Source organism: Myotis myotis, unplaced genomic scaffold (assembly GCF_014108235.1).
Source record: "Myotis myotis isolate mMyoMyo1 unplaced genomic scaffold, mMyoMyo1.p scaffold_m19_p_5, whole genome shotgun sequence".
NCBI lineage: Eukaryota > Metazoa > Chordata > Mammalia > Chiroptera > Vespertilionidae > Myotis > Myotis myotis.
In genome coordinates, this window is record NW_023416357.1 from 71442567 (window position 1) to 71461932 (window position 19366).

Below are 19366 nucleotides of genomic sequence, written 5' to 3' on the forward strand. Positions count from 1 at the left end.
TCATAGCAACTAGTGGAACAGTCGAATGAATGGTTGAACGGTCGGACACTTAACATATTATGCTTTTATATGTAGGATTTCTTATCACTGCTTTCATTTAGTCTTCTATCATTTTGCCTGAGAATTCATGAACTGTGTAAAAGCACAGTGCTTTTATAACCTCAAAATATAATGATGGTAGGATGCTAAAAAATGAGAAATAAATATATCAGTTATAGGATAAAGGGTTATTTATTATCAATAAAATGTTCTGTACTTTTCCTTTTTTATATTAAAGTATTAATAAGAATGCTAGTATTGTTAACAATTCCTCTCATTAAAACTTCCTTGTTAGTAAAATTTATCAGAAATAGATTTATTTCTGTTATTTTTACTTTGTTATAATCCTGTATCCTTCCTTCCCTTTCTCTTAATTCTTGTAATTGAAATGCCTAACTCACCCAGAACACATTACCAAAGTTACCATTTCGTTTAGTCTCTTAAGATACTATGGTTATCTTTCTTTTCTGGTGTTCCTTTGAAACTTTTTTTCTATGAAAATTTAAAAGGACAAAATAGTTTTCTGATATTTTTATATGTTCTATGATTTATATTGTTTCTATAGTGTAATTTTCTAGACATAAAATAAGGAAAACTTGGGTTAAAATCTAGCATTTTTAAGTTTGTTTTTTTTCAGGCAATAATGAATTACTGATTTTATGATATATTTTAGATAGACGCATTTTTTTTTAGTTTATTTTGAGCAACTTATGTGCTGCTTAAATTATGTAGTTTTGACTAAGAAAAATTTTCCTGAATTTTATGTTGGATAATGAATACATATATATTGGTCCTTAGATAAACATCATTAACAGGTCATTTCATTATGGTCTTATTTCAAAATATATTTGACAACACAATTTTCATCATGATATGTTGACTTAACGTACCTATCACATAGTTCTTATCTGTTCAGAAATTCCCTACTTAATATGGTCTAATCTGTATGAACATTGTATTGGTGATGACTGTATTATGTGATTTTTTTTAAGGCTGTCAGTTCAAAAATGAAATTTAAGCATAGCATACTTGTTAAAATTTTAAATTAATACAAATTCTTGTGGTAAAGTTGATTCTGTTCTATAATTCCAGTTTGTATTTGGAGCTGTAGATAAGAGTTTTGATTTAAAAAAATCAGTTATTTTGCCTGGCAAGCATAGCTCCATGGTTGAGCACCAACCTGTGAACCAGGAGATTCGATTCCCGGTTGATTCCTGGTCAGGGTACATGCCTGGGTTGTGGGCTCAATCCCCAGTGTGGGGTGTGTAGGAGGCAGCTGATCAGTGATTCTCTCTCATCATTGATGTTTCTATCTCTGTTTCCCTTTCCTTTCCTCTCAAATCAATAAAATATGTACTTTTAAAAATCAGTTATTTTAAGTTATATTTAATAAGTTATCTCACTTATCCATGTTGATAGTGAAAAATATCTTTAATATCCATAGGCAGCTCACCTAATGGGTTTTCTGAAAAATTCTACCTAATTGTAATAGAGTGCACTCAAGACAACCGCTCATTGTTACACATGTGGAATTTACATTTAAAGTCCATTCCTGTCTCATTGGGTGAGTCTTTTTGTTTTAACTTCAAGTAGGCTTAAATTAACAAAGTACATATGATTAGACAGTTCAGTGCATATTTTTAAAGCTGTTCTTATTGAATAGTGATAATATAGTTTATTCAGTTAATGAAAAATGCAAAATTATGTTCTGATTTTCTTGTTATAAAGAATCATTAATATGTTCATTACTTTTAAAATCTTTTATAAGGCAGTTTTGGATTATGAAATTTAGCAATTTATAATGTTTATAGGGTTCCCCCACACCTCTGGTTTTTGCTTTTTTTCTTATGTTTTATAGATGAAAATATAGATACAAAAATATCTGAAGCAGTTTGGCAGCCAGAAGAACATTATTCATCTTCTCCAGAGAAAATCCTATCTCCTTTTTCACAGAAGTATCAGGCTTGCAGAGCAAATCTCCAGAGTACCAGCAAATTAACTCTGTCTTCAGAAATGGTTTATAGCCAAGAGTTGCATTTGCCACAAGGAGTTGAGATAATAAGTGTTAAGCCATCAGCAGGTTTGTAAATTTTGTGAAAAAAGACTATGCAAACTTTGTAATCCATGAGTGCTTATTAGGTAATGAAAAATATGTGCAACTACTACTTTTTAAATTCACATAGAAACATAAATGGAAAGAATATCTTTAAGTACCCTAAATTTGATAATTTAAATTTCTCATTGTTTTCAGATTGCTTTGACATTTATCAGTCAGTTGTAGTCTTAAATATTGATTCCTAAAATAAATTCTCATTATCCTTTTGTGAAGACAAAGTGAAAGTTTCTAGGGTAGAGATAGTAATGCCCCTAACTCCCCAACGTTGATAATATTAGTAGTGCTGCCCTGGAGCCGTGTGCTGTGAAGGATTATGAGTGTGGGGTTCCTGATTCATATTTAGTATCTTTATCTTAGGGCAGTGGTTCTCAAAAGGTGGTCCCCAGACTAGCAGCATCACCATTACCAGGGAACTTATTGGAAAAAAAAATTCTTAGGCTGTACCCTAGAATTTTGAATCAAAAATTCTTGGGGTCTGTTTTAACAAGCCTTTCAGATAATTCTGATGCACACAAAAAATAAAGAACTGCTGTTCTAGGGTATCAAGAAAACTAAGACAAAAATCTATCTTATTGTCACTTAATTCTTTCATTTTCATAGTCATAGTGTGGGTTTTGGTCTTTTCTACTTCCCTCACTTTTTTTTTTGACTGATTACTTGAATGCTTTTCAGTTGCTATGTTATCAGATACCTAATTTTTTTCTAATTTAAGTTGGCAGGTGTAGGTATTAACAGTGTTTTGATAACATCTGCATTCTACTTCTTTGTATATTTTAATAAAAGAGGAATTAGTACAAGGAAAGTGAACATTTGAAAAAGAATGACTCTTACATTGACACTTTTAAGAGCTATTATCTTTAGTCAGTATGATCTTCACTACTGAATTCCAATTAAAATAATACGGCAAATGTAAGAGAAACTGAGGATATTTCTGAAAACAATCCTCTTATTTAACTTTGGCCCCAGTTGAGTTTGGAGGAAAAAAAGAAGTTCTAGGGAGAAAGAAGAAATTTATTTTGTATGGAAAACCTAATGTATGGTACAGTAATCCACCCTTATTCTGAAGAATTAAGTTCCAAATCTCCCAGTAGATGCCTGAAACTGAGGATAGTACCAAACCCTAGATATACTATGTTTGTTCCTATATGCACATACTTTTTCACTGAAAGGAAGCACTTTACCACTTCTCTTTGGATTATTCAAATTGCCAGCATCACTACTCTTAGGCTTTTGGGACTATTATTTAGTAAAATAAGGTTACCTGAACACAAGCACTGCGATACCGCAACAGTTGCTCTGATTACTAAGTGACTATCAGCCCGGTAGCACAATGTAGATACACTAGACCAGGGGTGGGCAAACTTTTTGACTCGAGGGCCACAATGGGTTCTTAAACTGGACCGGAGGGGGAGGGCCGGAACAAAAGCATGGATGGAGTGTTTGTGTGAACTAATATAAATTCAAAGTAAACATCATTACATAAAAGGGTACGGTCTTTTTTTTCAATAGTTTTATTCATTTCAAACGGGCCGGATCCGGCCTGCGGGCCATAGTTTGCCCATGGCTGCACTAGACAATGGGATGACTCATATTCTAGGCAGGACAAAACTGGGCAGTGCGAATTTTATCATGCTACTCAGATGGTGTTTAATTTAAAACTTACAAATTGTTTATTTCTGGAATTTTCTATTTAATATTTTTAGATCTCATTTGCTCGTTGGTATTTGAAACCACGGAAGGTGAACTGTAAATAAGGGGAGACTACTGTAAAAGTTTTTTCCTAGTCTTAGAATTTTTTTTAGTCAAGACTATTAGAAAATGTGCTATATTCCTGAGGACTTAAAAAAATTACAATTATGTTGAAATGGGCTTTTAAAATACGATAAATGTTCTAATTATAAGAAATGTTATATAGGACAGGGGTTGGCAAACTATGGGCCATCTACCTGTTTTGTAAATAAGTTTGAGTGGAACGTAGCCACATTTATTTGTATATGGCTATTTTTGATCTATAGTGGCAGAGTTGAGTAGTTACATCAGAGACCTATGGCTAACAAAGCCCAAAATGATTACTATCTGTCCCTTTAAGAAAAAATTTGCTAAATCCTGGTTTAGGAAGTTAAGAGTATATGATTACAGTAAGCCCAAGAAAATGTTATGTCCCACTTAGGAATCTTCTCAGCATTAGTTATATCAAATACTCTAATCATTGAGTGCCCATTCAGTATTTAGGTAAGCATGGCCCACTCACAAAATGCTATTGAAAAATATCAGAGATGTGACCCATGAATGTTGACAAGTTTTTAAAACTGTGCTGATATCTTTAAAATAAGATTTATAGCCCGGCCAGTGTGACTCAGTGGTTGAGTGTTGACCTATGAACTAGGAGGTCATGGTTCAATTTCTGGTCAGGACACATGCCTAGGTAGTAAGCTCAATCCCCAGTAGGGGGCATGCAGGAGGCAGCCCATCGATGTTTCTTTCTCATCATTGATGTTTCTATCTCCCCCTCCTTCCTTTCTGAAATTAATAAAAAACATATTTAAAAAATTATAAAATGAGATTTACAATAATATGTAAAACTAGTAAAGAGCTGTGAAAAGAATATTGGCGTGAGAACCAGGACATAAATTCAGGTTTTCTAATTCTGCCTTAATCTAGCTATTTGATTTAGGCATAAGATACTTAACATATTTGGTCAAGGGTCTTTACCTGTAAAATGCAGGAATTGAACTAAATTGTCTCAGAGTTCTTTCAGATTTGGTAATATTGTTCTTCTTGCATACTTTTTGTTGTCATTGAAGGCTTTTTACTGATCTTATTGACCCTTAAACTATTACTGACTGTAATGTTGTTAACAGTAGTTCATACAAAAGACTAAAACCTTTAGTACATGAAAATAGAAATATTTAACCAAATTTGACATCTTGTTAATGGATTATTTTTATTTTAGGTCATCTGAGTTCTTCTTCCATATATCCCATATGCAGTGCTCCCTATTTATTGGCAACTTCATGCTCAGATGAGAAAGTAAGATTCTGGAGATGCAAAGTAACATATGGAGAAGCTGCCACATCAAATAATGGAAAAATGGATCTTGTATACACTTGGGAGGAATGGCCATTGCTTATTGAAGATGGACATCAGAGTAATAGTAGTATTACTGTACCTGGAAGGCCTGTAGAAGTTAGCTGTGCACACACAAATCGTTTAGCAGTAGCATATAAGCAGCCTACATCTAATAGTAGACCTTCTCAGGACTTTGTGATGCATGTAAGCATTTTTGAATGTGAGTCTACAGGAGGTTCATGTTGGGTCCTTGAACAGATAATTCATTTAGATGAGTTAAATACGGTGTTGGATTCTGGCATTAGCATTGATAGCAATTTAGTGGCCTATGATAAGCAGGAGGTATATTTATCCAGTAAAGAGAGTACAACATCAAATATAAAGCATTTAGTTCACTTAGATTGGATATCTAGGGAAGATGGTTCTCATATCTTGACTGTAGGAATTGGATCAAAACTTTTGATGTATGGACTCCTGGATGGCAAGGTACAAGAACAGACTAGTAAGGAAAGCCTGGCATTTCCTCTCTGGGAGAATACTAAAGTTGTGCCTCTTTCTAAGTTTGTACTGTTACGAAGTGTGGATTTGGTTTCTTCTGTAGAAGGCTCTCCACCTTTTCCTGTTTCTTTATCATGGGTCCGGGATGGCATCCTGGTGGTAGGAATGGATTGTGAGATGCATGTATATTCCCAGTGGCAGCCATCTTCTAAGCAAGAACCTGTTATAACAGATTCATACAATGGGAGCACTCCATCTATAATAAGTTTAATAAAACAGAGTAACTCATCAAGTTCTGGATTACATCCTCCAAAGAAAACTCTGACTCGATCTATGACCAGTCTTGCACAGAAAATCTGTGGAAAGAAAACTGCATTTGATCCTTCTGTGGACATGGAAGATTCAGGTCTTTTTGAAGCAGCTCATGTTCTTTCCCCAACTTTACCTCAGTACCATCCCTTGCAGCTTTTGGAACTCATGGATCTTGGCAAAGTTCGAAGAGCAAAGGCCATCTTGTCACATCTTGTCAAGTGCATTGCTGGAGAAGTTGTGGCCCTGAATGAAACGGAATCTTGTCATGAGCGCCGCCTTAGGTCTCTCACCATCAGTGCCAGTGGAAGCACCACCAGAGACCCCCAGACATTCAACAAGAGTGAAAATACAGATTACACAGAAATAGATTCTGTTCCTCCACTTCCTTTATATGCCTTACTTGCGGCAGATGATGATAGCTATTACTCATCTTTGGAGAAATCTAGTAATCAGAGTAGCTTGAATAACTCAAACCAGTTATCAAAAGAAAATTATGATGAGCTTTTTCAGATTTCAACTCCAATGACTGATAGTAATGAGTTAGAGACAGATGAAGAAAATACAAAGCCCAGGGTTATTGACCTTTCACAATATAGTCCAACTTACTTTGGTCCTGAGCATGCTCAGGTTCTTTCTGGCCACTTACTTCATTCTAGTTTACCAGGACTCACCAGGATGGAGCAGATGTCTCTGATGGCCTTAGCAGATACAATTGCAACTACCAGCACTGATATTGGAGAAAGCAGAGACAGAAGCCAAGGTAAAACTAAATTGGGTACAGGATCAGAAGAAAAACTAGTGATATTTTTACCTAATTTCACAGAAAATCTAAAAAAGTATTTTATAAAAATGATGCTCACAATGGTTTTTAATCATCATTACTGACTTCACAATAGTTTTTACTTGGAAATTTGCTATTTATCCCATAAATCGTGCTCTGAAATAGAATTTGAAATAGAAATTATAATACAAAAATTCATTTTGTCAGTTATTTTAAATTTTTACATAATAGTTTTCTTAATAATGTTAAAGATCCACCTGAATCCTTTGAGTTTAGGAAAAGTTAACATTCTTATTAAATAATTACTTTAGATAATGCAAATGTGATTTCCATTTTATTTTCATGTTGTGATAATTTGCTATTATTTGGCTTTTAATATATTGAGGTTTATTTTAAAAATTTGCATTACTGTATGCTCCTACCTAGAATAACAAAAATAAGCATAATAAAATTAGGTTTATTCCTCATCCAGAGATCTTTTTTTTTTTCTTTTTAATCTCCTGAGTTACAAATCAATTTGAATGTAGAATTTCCATCACATTTCAAAGATTGAAACAAGTGCAGCCAGGTGCACCAGATAGAGATCAGTAGGCTAGACCCCTTGAACTCTGCTTGAGGGGAAAATATGAGGTAAAGTTAAGAAAATAATGATAATTAAAAATTAAAGAAAAAATATTGGCCATGAATCATGACACTTTTACTTTAAGAAGTGTTGCTAGTAGATACTATTTTTGATATAAATATATTATAGGTATCTTATATTTTTAATTATTTAATGTAAAAAGCAGGCCTTCCCACTGTATAACTATTTCTTTCAGTGTTAGCAGAACATTATTGGGGTGAGTATATGACTTGAATCAATATGGGAAATATTGTAACATATACCACAGAGAAGGTTAAACTATTTTAAAATTTAGTTAAATTTAAGTAAGATTCAGATCAGAGGAGGTCTGATTATAAAAAATGTCACAGACCCTTAGTCAATTTATTCTCTTCTTTATTATTCTTCACAATATTTAACTATCCTTCTTTCTGTAGTATATAATTGTATAGGAAAAAATAAATATTTAGACTGATAACTGTTTTCAGTTTCAGAATGTTTTATCTCTGTATTTGGTGCTGTGACATATGCTGCTTGTCAAAATTATTAGCATTTACTTATGTTCTGCTGATGAAATGTTGTGTTACAAATAAAAATGAGTAAATGCTTTTTTCCTTTTTTATAGGTGGAGAAACTCTTGACGAATGTGGGTTAAAATTTCTTTTGGCTGTTCGACTTCATACTTTTCTTACAACTTCCCTTCCAGCTTATCGAGCTCAACTCCTTCACCAAGGTGATTTTGGTAGTAATCTGTTAAAAGGAAGTAAGGCAAGAAGAAGAAAAGAAAGGCTTCAGAAGTTTGCATTTGCTCAGATATGATAATGCTGACAAATTTGACACATGCTAAATTTCCTTAATTTATTTTAAAAATGTTTATTTTCACGTAATTTCTTTACTTAAGGTATCGGAAATTTTCTGTTTTTTCCTTCTTTCTTTTTTCTTTTTTGGTTCATCCTCATCAGAAGATATTTTTTTCCATGGATTTCTAGAGAGAGTGGAAGGGAGGGAGAGAGGGGCAAAGAGAAAAACATTGATGTGAGAAAGACACATAGATTAAGTGCCTCTCACATGCACCCAGTCTGGGGCCTAGGATCAAACCTATACATGCACTTGTCCAAGAATCTAACTGGCGACCCTGTGGTGTGTGGGCCAACACTGTAACCACTGAGGCAGTATTGGAATATTTTTGGTAGGTGGAAAGAGTTAATGAAGAAATAGAAACATGTAGCAATTGGGCAATTGGATATTCTGTGTTATGTTTTAAGCACATCATACATTAAAGGCCAGTTAGTATTTCATTCTCTTTAATTTCTTTTCTAGATTATCTTTTTCTCCCTTTTGAAATTTTAGAGAAAAAAATTGATTAACATTTTTGTTACAGAAAAAGATACATATTCAAATTTTAATTGTTTTACAAAAGAGGAGTACCCCTAAAACTATTGTTAACATTAATGTGTATTTTAGATATTAGTTTAAGAACATTTCAGATACTAATATATACTGTTAGTCAGGACTTTCAGAGTAACAGAAATACTTTACTACCTTTAAGGTACCTTAAGCAAAACAGGATATTTATTGGTTCAGTGTCCAGGAAGTATAAGAGATAGAGCTGCCTTCCAGCATTATTGACTCTGCAGGTTCGCCTCTGTTAATTGGTCTCTGTCTCTTGCTCTCTCTTGTCCTTTCTGTCCTTGTTTCTCTTTTTGCTTCCTTCTCCATTTTGGGGGAAAGTAAAGCTAAAAATTCTAAGTTAAGTTCTTTAATTATTTATGAAAAATTATTGAACTTGGTTGAGAGATAATAGAAATCCTATATAATAAAAGGGTAATATGCAAATTGACCCTAATGGCAGAATGACTGGAATGACTGGTCACTATGACGTCCACTGATCACCAGGGGGCAGATGCTCAACACAGGAGCTGCCCCCTGGTGGTCAGTGCACTTCCACAGGGGGAGCGAGGCTCAGCCAGAAGCTGGCTAATGGCTGGCCAGTGCAGTGGTGGTGGCGGGAGCCTCTCCCGCCTCCGCGGCAGCGCTAATGATGTCCAACTAACGGCTTAGGCCCACTCCCCTGGGGGGCACGGGCCTAAGCCGTTAGTAAGACATCCCCCAAGGGCTTGTGGGCTGTCAGAGGGATGTCTGACTGCCAGCTTAGGCCCGATCCCCCGGGGATCGGGCCTAAGCCGGCAGGTGGACATCCCCTGAGGGGTCCCAGACTGCAAGAGGGTGCAGGCTGGTCTGAGGGACGTCCCCCCTCCCCCCACCAAGTGTGCAAATTTTCAGTCCATATATTTCAAAGCCACATCGTGTAATTAATCATTTACTTCGCCCAGTAATACTAAACAAAATGTACTGTGAAGAAGAAATAGAAGCTGAACAATAAACACCCCATGTGGTGCCAATAGGTTGAAAGAATTGCTAATGTAAATGGTGCTGTATAAACATAAAAGTACCTTCCTAAAAAAAAAAAAAAAAGTACCTTCCTAAATATAGTGACATCTATAATAATAAAAGCATAATATGCTAATTAGACCAGATGTCCTTTTGGGTGACCTTCCGGATGAAGCTGGGGCTTCGAGGGAAGCCCGGGTCGCGGTGCCCTCCTGTGGCCGGAGGGAACCCCGGGTCCCGAGTGCCAGAGGGAAGCCGATGCCAGCAGCTGGGGGAGGGAAGGCCTACTCTTGCACGAATTTTGTGCATCGGGCCCCTAGTTATTATGTGCCAGGTATTATTCTAAATGCTTTAACAATATTAATTTAATCCTCACAACAATGTATTATGGTAGGTCCCATGATTATTCACATTTTTTAAATGAGAAAATTGAGGAATCAGGAGACCAAGAAGCTTGCCCAAAGTTATATAGTTAATTAAGGATGGACTTGGAATTTAATGCATGCATTCTGATTCCAGAGTCTTCACAGTCTTTTTTTTTTTTTTAATCCTCACCCAAGGATATGTTTTTATTGATTTGAGAGAGAGAGAGGAGAGAGAGAAAGAGAGAAGCATCATTGTGAGAAAGAAACATCAATTCATTGCCTCCGATACGCGCCCTGACCAGGAATCAAACCCGAAACCTAAGTATGTACCCTGACTGGGAATCGAACCCACAACCCTCTGGTGCACAGGACAGTGCTCCTACCAACTGAACCACCCAGCTAGGGCTTTTCTTTTAAATGTCAAATAAAGTTTATTATCTATAATGTATAAGGGGCTGATAAAAACATAAAAAATCAGTACCTTTTTTTGGACAGATAAATAGCCAAAATATATAAATAACAAAAAAATACAAAGAATAAAGACATGCTAGGGGAAATTCTCTATTTCACTAATAATGAAGGAAACTCAATTTAACACAATAATGAGGTAACAATTCACTCTACTATAAAAAGTAAAAGAAAAATTCAATGTAAGCATAATATGGGTAAACACGTACCTGAATATTGCTTTATAGTACTTAAAATTAAGAAAACCTCTTTGAAAAGCAATATGGGAAAATACATGTTAATCCCACTTTGGGAAGAAGAAACAATTTTTTTAAAGCTCTTTTTTTTATATCTGTACTACCTATTGGTGAAAAACTACATATAAGTCAAATGCCCCAAATAGAATAAGTCATTATGAAAACATTGCTATATTAATATAAAATATAGAATTGCTAATAAAAATAATAACTTTATGAACAATGTGTATTAATGGTAAAAACACAAATAGTATGAAAATTTTTTGATACGAGTCTTTACTGTCTTAAATTCTGTTCACCAGGATATAATGTTTATTTGATGCTTTTTTTAATTCCATAGAATTAAGTTCACAAAACAAATGTTGACCAAAGGAAAATGAGAATCAGCTTTGAAGAAGAATCATACCAATATAGAAAAATACCTTGTGTTTCTCATTTTCTAAGAAAAAGTCATGGGGAATAGCTAGAGAACAAAAATACTCGGCGCAGTGGCATTTGCCATAAGCATTTTTTCTTATCTTTTTAAAAATACATATTTTAATTATAGAAAATATATGCTCATTATAGAAAATATTGAAATGATAGGATTGTTTAGAGAAGCAAGAAAAAAAATAACCCATATTTCCTCTAGCCCTAAACACTTAATTGTAACTTTTTGAGTCTCATACAAAGTTTAGATATTTTTGCAAATATGGAACACATTTCTGATAATCATTGTATAATTGTGTTTATATTTCTTACCAACATTTTTTTGACATTTCTTTAGGCCTGTCTACTAGTCATTTTGCCTGGGCATTTCATTCAGTAGCAGAAGAAGAACTGCTGAACATGTTGCCAATAATGCAGAAAAACAATCCCACTTGGTCTGAACTGAGAGCTATGGGCGTGGGATGGTGGGTCCGGAATACTTGCATCTTACGCAAATGCATAGAAAAGGTAACTATTTTATGTTGGTATGAAAATTATATTTTGGATGTTCCTTTAAATCACTCTTTGTTTTTTTGAAGCAGTGAGATGATTTTACATAGTTTTATATTTGAAAATATGTGAATATAATATTTTAAAGTTCCTATTCTAATTCTTAAATTTCTAGTTGATACACTTGTTTAGTATATATGTCAGATTTTTACAAAATACATATACTTTTTAGAAAAAATAAAATAGTACAGAAAAGATTGTAATGAAAAGTATAGTCCTGTTCTCATCTCTCTGAATCCTTGGAGGCCATCACCATAAATTATTTTTGTAATTGTTGAATATATATGTGTGTGTGTTTACATACATATTTAAAAAATCTGTTGAACATTTAAACAGATTAATGTATATTAATGTATAATAATCTGTATATTAAATCTTGGATATGAGGGAAACTATTTGTTCACTTAAAAATGATTTCTGTGAAATATTGAACAATATATTCTACTTATAGGTAGCCAAAGCAGCCTTTTATAGAAAGAATGATCCTTTAGATGCTGCCATTTTCTACCTTGCAATGAAAAAGAAAGCTGTGATTTGGGGATTATATAGGTAGGTGAGAAAACTACTTTAAAATGAAAAACTGTTCATAAAGTGTATGAAATAAAGATTTGTTGTTCTGGTTAGTGTGATTCATGTAGATTTTTAGTTATTTTTATATTTAAGGAGACATTTTATAGGGGAGAATCCCAGATGTTTTCTAGAGCACATCTTTTTTTACTTATTTAATGTATTTTTATTGATTTCAGAGAGGAATGGATGGGGAGAGAGAGAGAGAGAAACATCAATGATGAGAAAGAATCATTGATAGGCTGTCTCCTGCACGCCCCACACTGGTTATTGAGCTGGCACCCGGGGCATGTGCCCTGACCAGGAATAGAACCGCCACCTCCTGGTTCATAAATTTATACTCAACCACTGAGCCACTCCGGTTGGGCAGAGCAGAAGAACTTGATAGGTAACTTTAGTTTGTTTTTAGGTTTTATCAGGCCAGAAAAATATTTTTTTTGCTTAAGAACTTTTTATGATATTCCTATAGGACAAAGAACTAAAGCTGGGAAGATAAATTGGTAGAATCTGGAACAAGCATCTTCTCTGTGCTCTATAAGAGCCCATGGACCAGGCTGTCCCTCTAAACTGCCCTCCTCTTATCGGCCAGACTCCATAATTGAGTTTGGGTCACTTAGAATTTTTTTTTCATTTGTCCTCAGCAACACTTGGCGAACATGATCACCATTTGTTTTGGGTTCTGTTCAGCATGAACCATATGAATAGCAACCTCTGGGGGAAAATCATGGTACCAGTCAGTTTTGTAAGAGACTAGATCCTTTTAGTATTGTTTTGAATCAGGACAGAGTTTTTAGGTTTTGATCATCAAAGTAAAGGTGATTGATTGATGAGGTTTAAATGGTGAAGTAGCACAGAAGTTAATATAAATTATATATTTCACATAGATTTTAAAATAATTTATCCCAGTGCTGCTAATGTAGTTTTTCAATATTTTGAAAGCATTTTTTCAATAATCTGAGATATTTTTGAGAAACTAAATGTTTATCATTAATGTTCTTTGCTCAGAAAAGAAAATGTATAGTTACTTTTAAACTGTCAAATGTTTCTTGCCAGTCTTAACTTTTAAGTGGCTTACTTTATAAAATCAGTTCTGATGTAGAAACATTATATTCAAAAATTTTTATACTTTTTTTCCCCCTTACAGATCCCAAAATGATACCAAGATGACACAGTTTTTTGGACACAATTTTGAAGATGAGAGATGGCGTAAAGCAGCTTTAAAGAATGCTTTTTCTTTGTTAGGCAAACAGAGATTTGAACATTCTGCAGCATTTTTTCTTTTAGCTGGTTGCCTCAGAGATGCAATTGAGGTAATGAATGAAACCTTTTTAAAAATAGCATGGTCATCTATAAGCTCTTTATCTAGGGCTAAAATTTTAATTTTTTTATTTCAACTTAAGTCTAGTGGAAATAACACAAGGCTAAGTACCTAAAGTAATTGATAATATTTTATAGTGACTTTTAAAATTTTGTCATTGAGCTTGAACGATGTTTATACAGAATTAAGATTAGCCAGGTCGTGTTGGTTGGTAGAGATAGGTAGTTGATCTGACTCATAAGAATATTCATGAACAGGTTAAAAAAAAAGTTTCTCCTACAATTAAAACATATTTTAACCTATATATTTTTTGCTCTGTCTCAGTTGATGAACCTTCACAAATTTTTAACAGATTCTTTCTCAGTAAACCTTAAAAATTTATGAATACTTGAGATATAACATTTCTATCTTAAATTGCCCTTTTGCTCAGTTTCATACAAGCAAAAATCTTTTTTTTTTTTTTTTTAATTTCGAAAACATTATAGTCTGTTAACGTGGATGGGAACAGTAAGAGTTCAAGAGTAAAACAAAATACATCATTTGATTTGATGCTATTAAGAATTATTCAGTATTTCCTTATTAGGCCAATTCTTTTTGCAAACATATTTAGTATTGGCAGATACTAAAATTTGTAAGCTATTAACGTAAATGCTGACAATAGACTTGCCAAAGCAAGCAGTATATGTTTTTTTAATCATCCTTGTTCACTGATTTCAGATATTAATAAAGCCTTGTGTTCATGTAGTTAATAGTGATTGAGTTGAGTTTATCTTAAGTGAAAGATACTCCCGCTTATTTATAAACAATCTTTTTTTTTTTACAAGGTATGTCTTGAGAAACTGAATGATATTCAGTTGGCTCTTGTAATAGCAAGACTATATGAGTCTGAATTTGATAAATCTGCAACATATAAGTCTATTTTGCGTAAAAAAATTTTGGGAATTCTTTCTCCTATGGATGAACTCAATTCATTGAACATGAATATGCATTATGATCCTTTTCTTCGGAGTATGGCATATTGGATTTTGGAAGATTATGGTAGTGCACTGGAAACATTAATAAAGCAACCTGTCAGAGAGGAAGATGGTAAGCTGCACTTTTACGTTGTTAAGATCTAAGAGTTCTATTAGTATTTGCTGGGTATAGAACACACTGTTAGGTATTAATGGTAATAACAAAGCAAGTTGAAGACATGGTCTAAGATTTTATGGTTCAGTTGGGGACACAGTTATGCATACTTTGGATTTTCTGTTTTTATGAAATCAGTGTGTTCAATATTAATGTATAAACAGTTGAATATAAATGTTTTGAAGAAAACACTGATATAAACTCAGTTTATCTGAGGTGGAAGTTAGCATATTAATCAGTTTTATAATTTATATAGTAGAACTGTATTTATTGTAAAAAAAAAAAAAAAGTTGAGCCCTAGTCGGTTTGACTCAGTGGATAGAGCATCGGCCAGTGGACTGAAGGGTCCCAGGTTCAATTCAGGCCAAGGGCACGTGCCGGGTTGTGGGCTCAATCCCCAGTTGCTGGCGTACAGGAAGCAGCCTATCAATGATTCTCTCTCATCCTTGATGTTTCTATTTCTCTCTTCCTCTTCCTTTTTCTTTGAAATCAATAAAAACATATTATGAAAAAGAAAAAGAAAGTTGACATACGTGGTGTGATTAAAATTGCTAATTTTTTGACTGTCTTGTTCATAAGATGAGTAAGGTACATTTTTTTTAATGTTCCTTTTTGAATCTACTTCTCCTTTTTGTTTTAGAAATCCTTTCTGCTAAAACTTTTCTAGAGGTTAGTATAATGTGGAATTATTTATATAGTTTTATATAAAAATGATGGTATATGCTCTTCAAATATTTTTCCATAGTTAGAATTGAATTGTATATGATAGCTGGTATAGTAGGTGTCATATCATTTGGAGTACTAATTGGAAAAGGTTCTAGTTCATAGCTTCTTGTATAGCATCATTTAATTATGAAGTGTCATATGTCTTATTATGAAAAAGTCATATTACTCAATTATTCTAGTATCTTAGCCATCTAAGCTATAGATTTCCAAACTGGCCTCTGTATAATGAAGGGGAGAAATAAAAGGTCTTTTCCAGTCACTTATTTTATTTTTTTAAATATATTTTTATTGATTTCAGAGAGGAAGGAAGAGGGGAGAGAGAGAGATAGAAACATCAATGATGAGAGAGAATGATTGATCAGCTGCCTACTGCATGCCCCCTCCTGGGAATCGAGCCTGCAACCTGGGCATGTGCCCTTGACTGGAATTGAATCTGGGACCCTTCAGTCTGCAAGCTGAGGCTCTAGCCACTGAGCCAAACCAGCTAGGGCCAGTCACTTATTTTATACCTATACATATTCTTGTCAAAAATGTATTTTGATTTGGGATTAATACATGATCACATACTTTTAGAGCCAATTAAATCTTCATTCTAGGCGCAGGGGACAGGGCTGGGATAGAAAGGGTCAATGGGGAAAAGGGAGACATAGCTAATATTTTCAACAGTAAAGGATTAAAAACACAAAAACCTGTATTTTAGAAGAAAAAAATTAAAGGATAATAGTGTCTTGGACCAAGATGGTAGGAGTGGAGGCAGAGAGAAGTGGTTGGATTTGGAATATAATGTTAAGGTTGGCTAGGTAGGTCAGGATTCGCTAGATGTGAAGGGAATGAGAATCAAGGATAATTCCTAGGTTTTTAGCTTGAGCAATAGATAAATGATATAGGGAAGACTGGGAGCAAATTTTGGGGAGTGTTGCTTTAGCTAGAGAAGACTTCTCTAATAAGATCAACTTTGAGTAGAGACCTAATTGAAATGAGCGAGTAGATATCTGGATAGAGTAGTTTAGGCCAAAGGCTCACACCTGGGTAGAGTAGTTTAGGCCAAAGCAAGCATGTCAAACTCAAAGGCTAACACTGTCAAATAAGCAAGGTTAAAAGTTTATGTGGGCCTCAAAAAAACAAAAGCTTCAATTTTCCTAGAAATGTAGGTTTATTTCAATAGAGACATGCTGGATACAAGGGGCTGAAATAAATGAGTAATCATTAACATAAAATAATAGAACATTTTAATAAAAATTAATATTTTTTCTTGAACATTAACTTACCAGACACTGAATAACTGCACATATTAATAAGCGTAATGCAAATAAACCTATTTTTCCTGTTCTCCAAAAGCGAAATATTTCCTGTTGAGCACACCAAACAAGTCAGTACAAAACTAATGACTTGGCAATCGGCTGCTAAAATATTTGCTGCTAGTATTAGTGGAGAGAAATGGTGTGGCTGCGCATAAGGTGCCTAAAGGAAATGAATGCAATACGATTATAGCAATCAGTCATTAGTGAATGTTGTAGTTCATTACTAATAATTATGTATAACAGGATATTGTAAAAATTAAGATACAAAATTTTTATTAAGACTTTTTTACATACCGTTATGTTCGCTGGACCACAAAAATATTTGTCGTGGGCTGCCTGTGGCCCACAGAGTGCGAGTTTGACATGCTTGGGCCAAAGGCTCACTAAAGGCCCTGAGGCAAGAGTATGTACATGTAAATGGAAATGTAACATAGGCCTTTGGATGTAGTAGTGTGGATTTACAGGGAGAATTTGGGACAAGTGATAGAGATGTGCAAGTTATTAGCATTTAGATGGTATTTAAAGCCATGTGACTATATGAGTTTACACAATGAGTGTAGATAGGAAAAAAGTCAAGCATCGAACTCTAGAATGCTCACAGGTAGAGAAAATGAGGAAGATCTAGCCAAGCAGACTGGAAAGGATTATCTGGGAAAGTAAAAGAAAAAGAACTAGGTGTAAGTGGATGTTTTAAATTACCTTAGATTGTTACCTGAAAGTATGTGAATTCAGCATAACCTTTGTTTTTCTACTATGTTAGAACAAATTTTATTACAAATGTGTTGTTTTTAAAAAGTATGTAGTTTTATTGATTTCATAGACGGAGAGAAAGAGTTAGAAACATCAGTGATGAGATAGAATCATTGATCAGCTGCCTCCTGCATGCCTCACACTGGGGATTGAGCTCACAACCCGGGCATGTGCCATGACCATATGTCAAGGCTTAACCATTGAGCCATGCTGGCTGGGATAAAAATGTGTTTTTGTCTGTTCAATACTATGTATTAGTATGGTGTGTTAATAAAATTTTGCCTAAAGAAAGACCAGGTAGATAAAGGGGCCATAGTAGAGAAAAATGCTACAATACAACTCTTGAAGAATTTTTCTTGGCTTATAAAATGAATTTACTTTCAGATCAAGTCACTATGTCAGCCTGTAATCCTGCAGTTTTTAACTTCTACAATTATCTAAGAACACATCCCCTTTTGCTGAGACGTCATTTTGGATCATCTGATGCATTTTCCACACATGTGAGTTTAACAGGAAAAAGTGGGCTCGCAGGAACAATTAATTTAAGTGAAAGAAGATTATTTTTTACTACTGCCTGTGCTCATTTAAAAGCTGGCTGCCCCATGTTGGCTTTGGAAGTATTATCAAAGATACCAAAAGTCATTAAGAAGACAAAACCTTTTTGTAGAACATCTAATTTTATGGATACTAGTAAAGACTGTTCTCCAACTTCTCCATTGAAATTGGATGCAAGGGAAGATAAGTCTTCTGCTATTGATTGGTCACAATCACTCATGAATGGTTTTGGATCTTCTTCAGAGGGTTCCTCAGAGAAGCAGTCAAACTCCACTCTTTCTTTTGATTGGAGCCAACCAAGTGTTGTATTTCAGGATGACTCGTTAGAATTAAAATGGGACAGTGATAATGATGAAGAAAATGAGGATCTCCCTATTTCAATGAAAGAACTAAAACCTTCAAAGGAAAAAATAGGGGAAAAAATAGATGAAACGAGTTCTAATTACACAGAATCTCTCAGCATGCTAGATGAAAATGACATTTTAAGTCCGTCAGAAGATATAATTGCAGTTCAACTAAAATTTAGAGCATGTTTAAAGATTCTCACAGGAGAACTTCGTACTTTATCTACTGGCTATGAAATAGATGGTGGAAAATTGCGTTACCAACTATATCACTGGCTTGAAAAGGAGATGATAGCTCTCCAGAAGACTTGTGACTATTGTTCAGATGCTGAAGAATTACAGTCTGCATTTGGTGCAAATGGAGATGAATTGGGGATAAGTGAAGATGATGAAGATTTGCTTCATGAAAAAAAAGTGAAACAACTGAGAGAAAATTTTCAGGAAAAAAGACAATGGCTTTCAAAATATCAGTCACTGTTGAGAATGTTTCTTAGTTACTGTATACTTCATGGATCCCATGGTGGGGGCCTTGCCTCTGTGAGAATGGAATTGATTTTGCTTTTACAAGAATCTCAGCAGGTATGTAAGTTATATGATAGCCAGTCAAAATAGCACATGTATGAAAATGTTTTTGATCATTGCTTTTAAATATTAAAATTGTTGATTTTCTTTATTATGGTAGCTTTAAGGAATGCTCATTTTTGCATGGTACTTCATTGTGAATTTGTGGACTTATGCATGTATTGCAGTTTAAAGACAATTTGATATTAGCCCCTATGATATGCTGAATTCAAATGCCACATTCTTATATGAATGCCCTTAT

The 19366-nt window shown here is 34.3% G+C and overlaps 1 protein-coding gene across 13 annotated transcripts in view; it reads left to right on the plus strand.

The window, feature by feature from the left end:
* Window positions 1-19366, plus strand: part of DMXL1 (Dmx like 1) — a 162405-nt gene that overhangs the window by 68488 nt on the left and 74551 nt on the right. For all 13 annotated transcript variants that reach the window (XM_036310685.1, XM_036310684.1, XM_036310674.1 and 10 more), the window contains 9 exons: window positions 1484-1603; window positions 1898-2119; window positions 5109-6794; window positions 8042-8149; window positions 11643-11812; window positions 12306-12403; window positions 13566-13731; window positions 14564-14825; window positions 18029-19122. In XM_036310685.1, coding sequence (XP_036166578.1) covers window positions 1484-1603; window positions 1898-2119; window positions 5109-6794; window positions 8042-8149; window positions 11643-11812; window positions 12306-12403; window positions 13566-13731; window positions 14564-14825; window positions 18029-19122 — 3926 coding nt within the window. The remainder of the gene's footprint in view (window positions 1-1483; window positions 1604-1897; window positions 2120-5108; window positions 6795-8041; window positions 8150-11642; window positions 11813-12305; window positions 12404-13565; window positions 13732-14563; window positions 14826-18028; window positions 19123-19366) is intronic.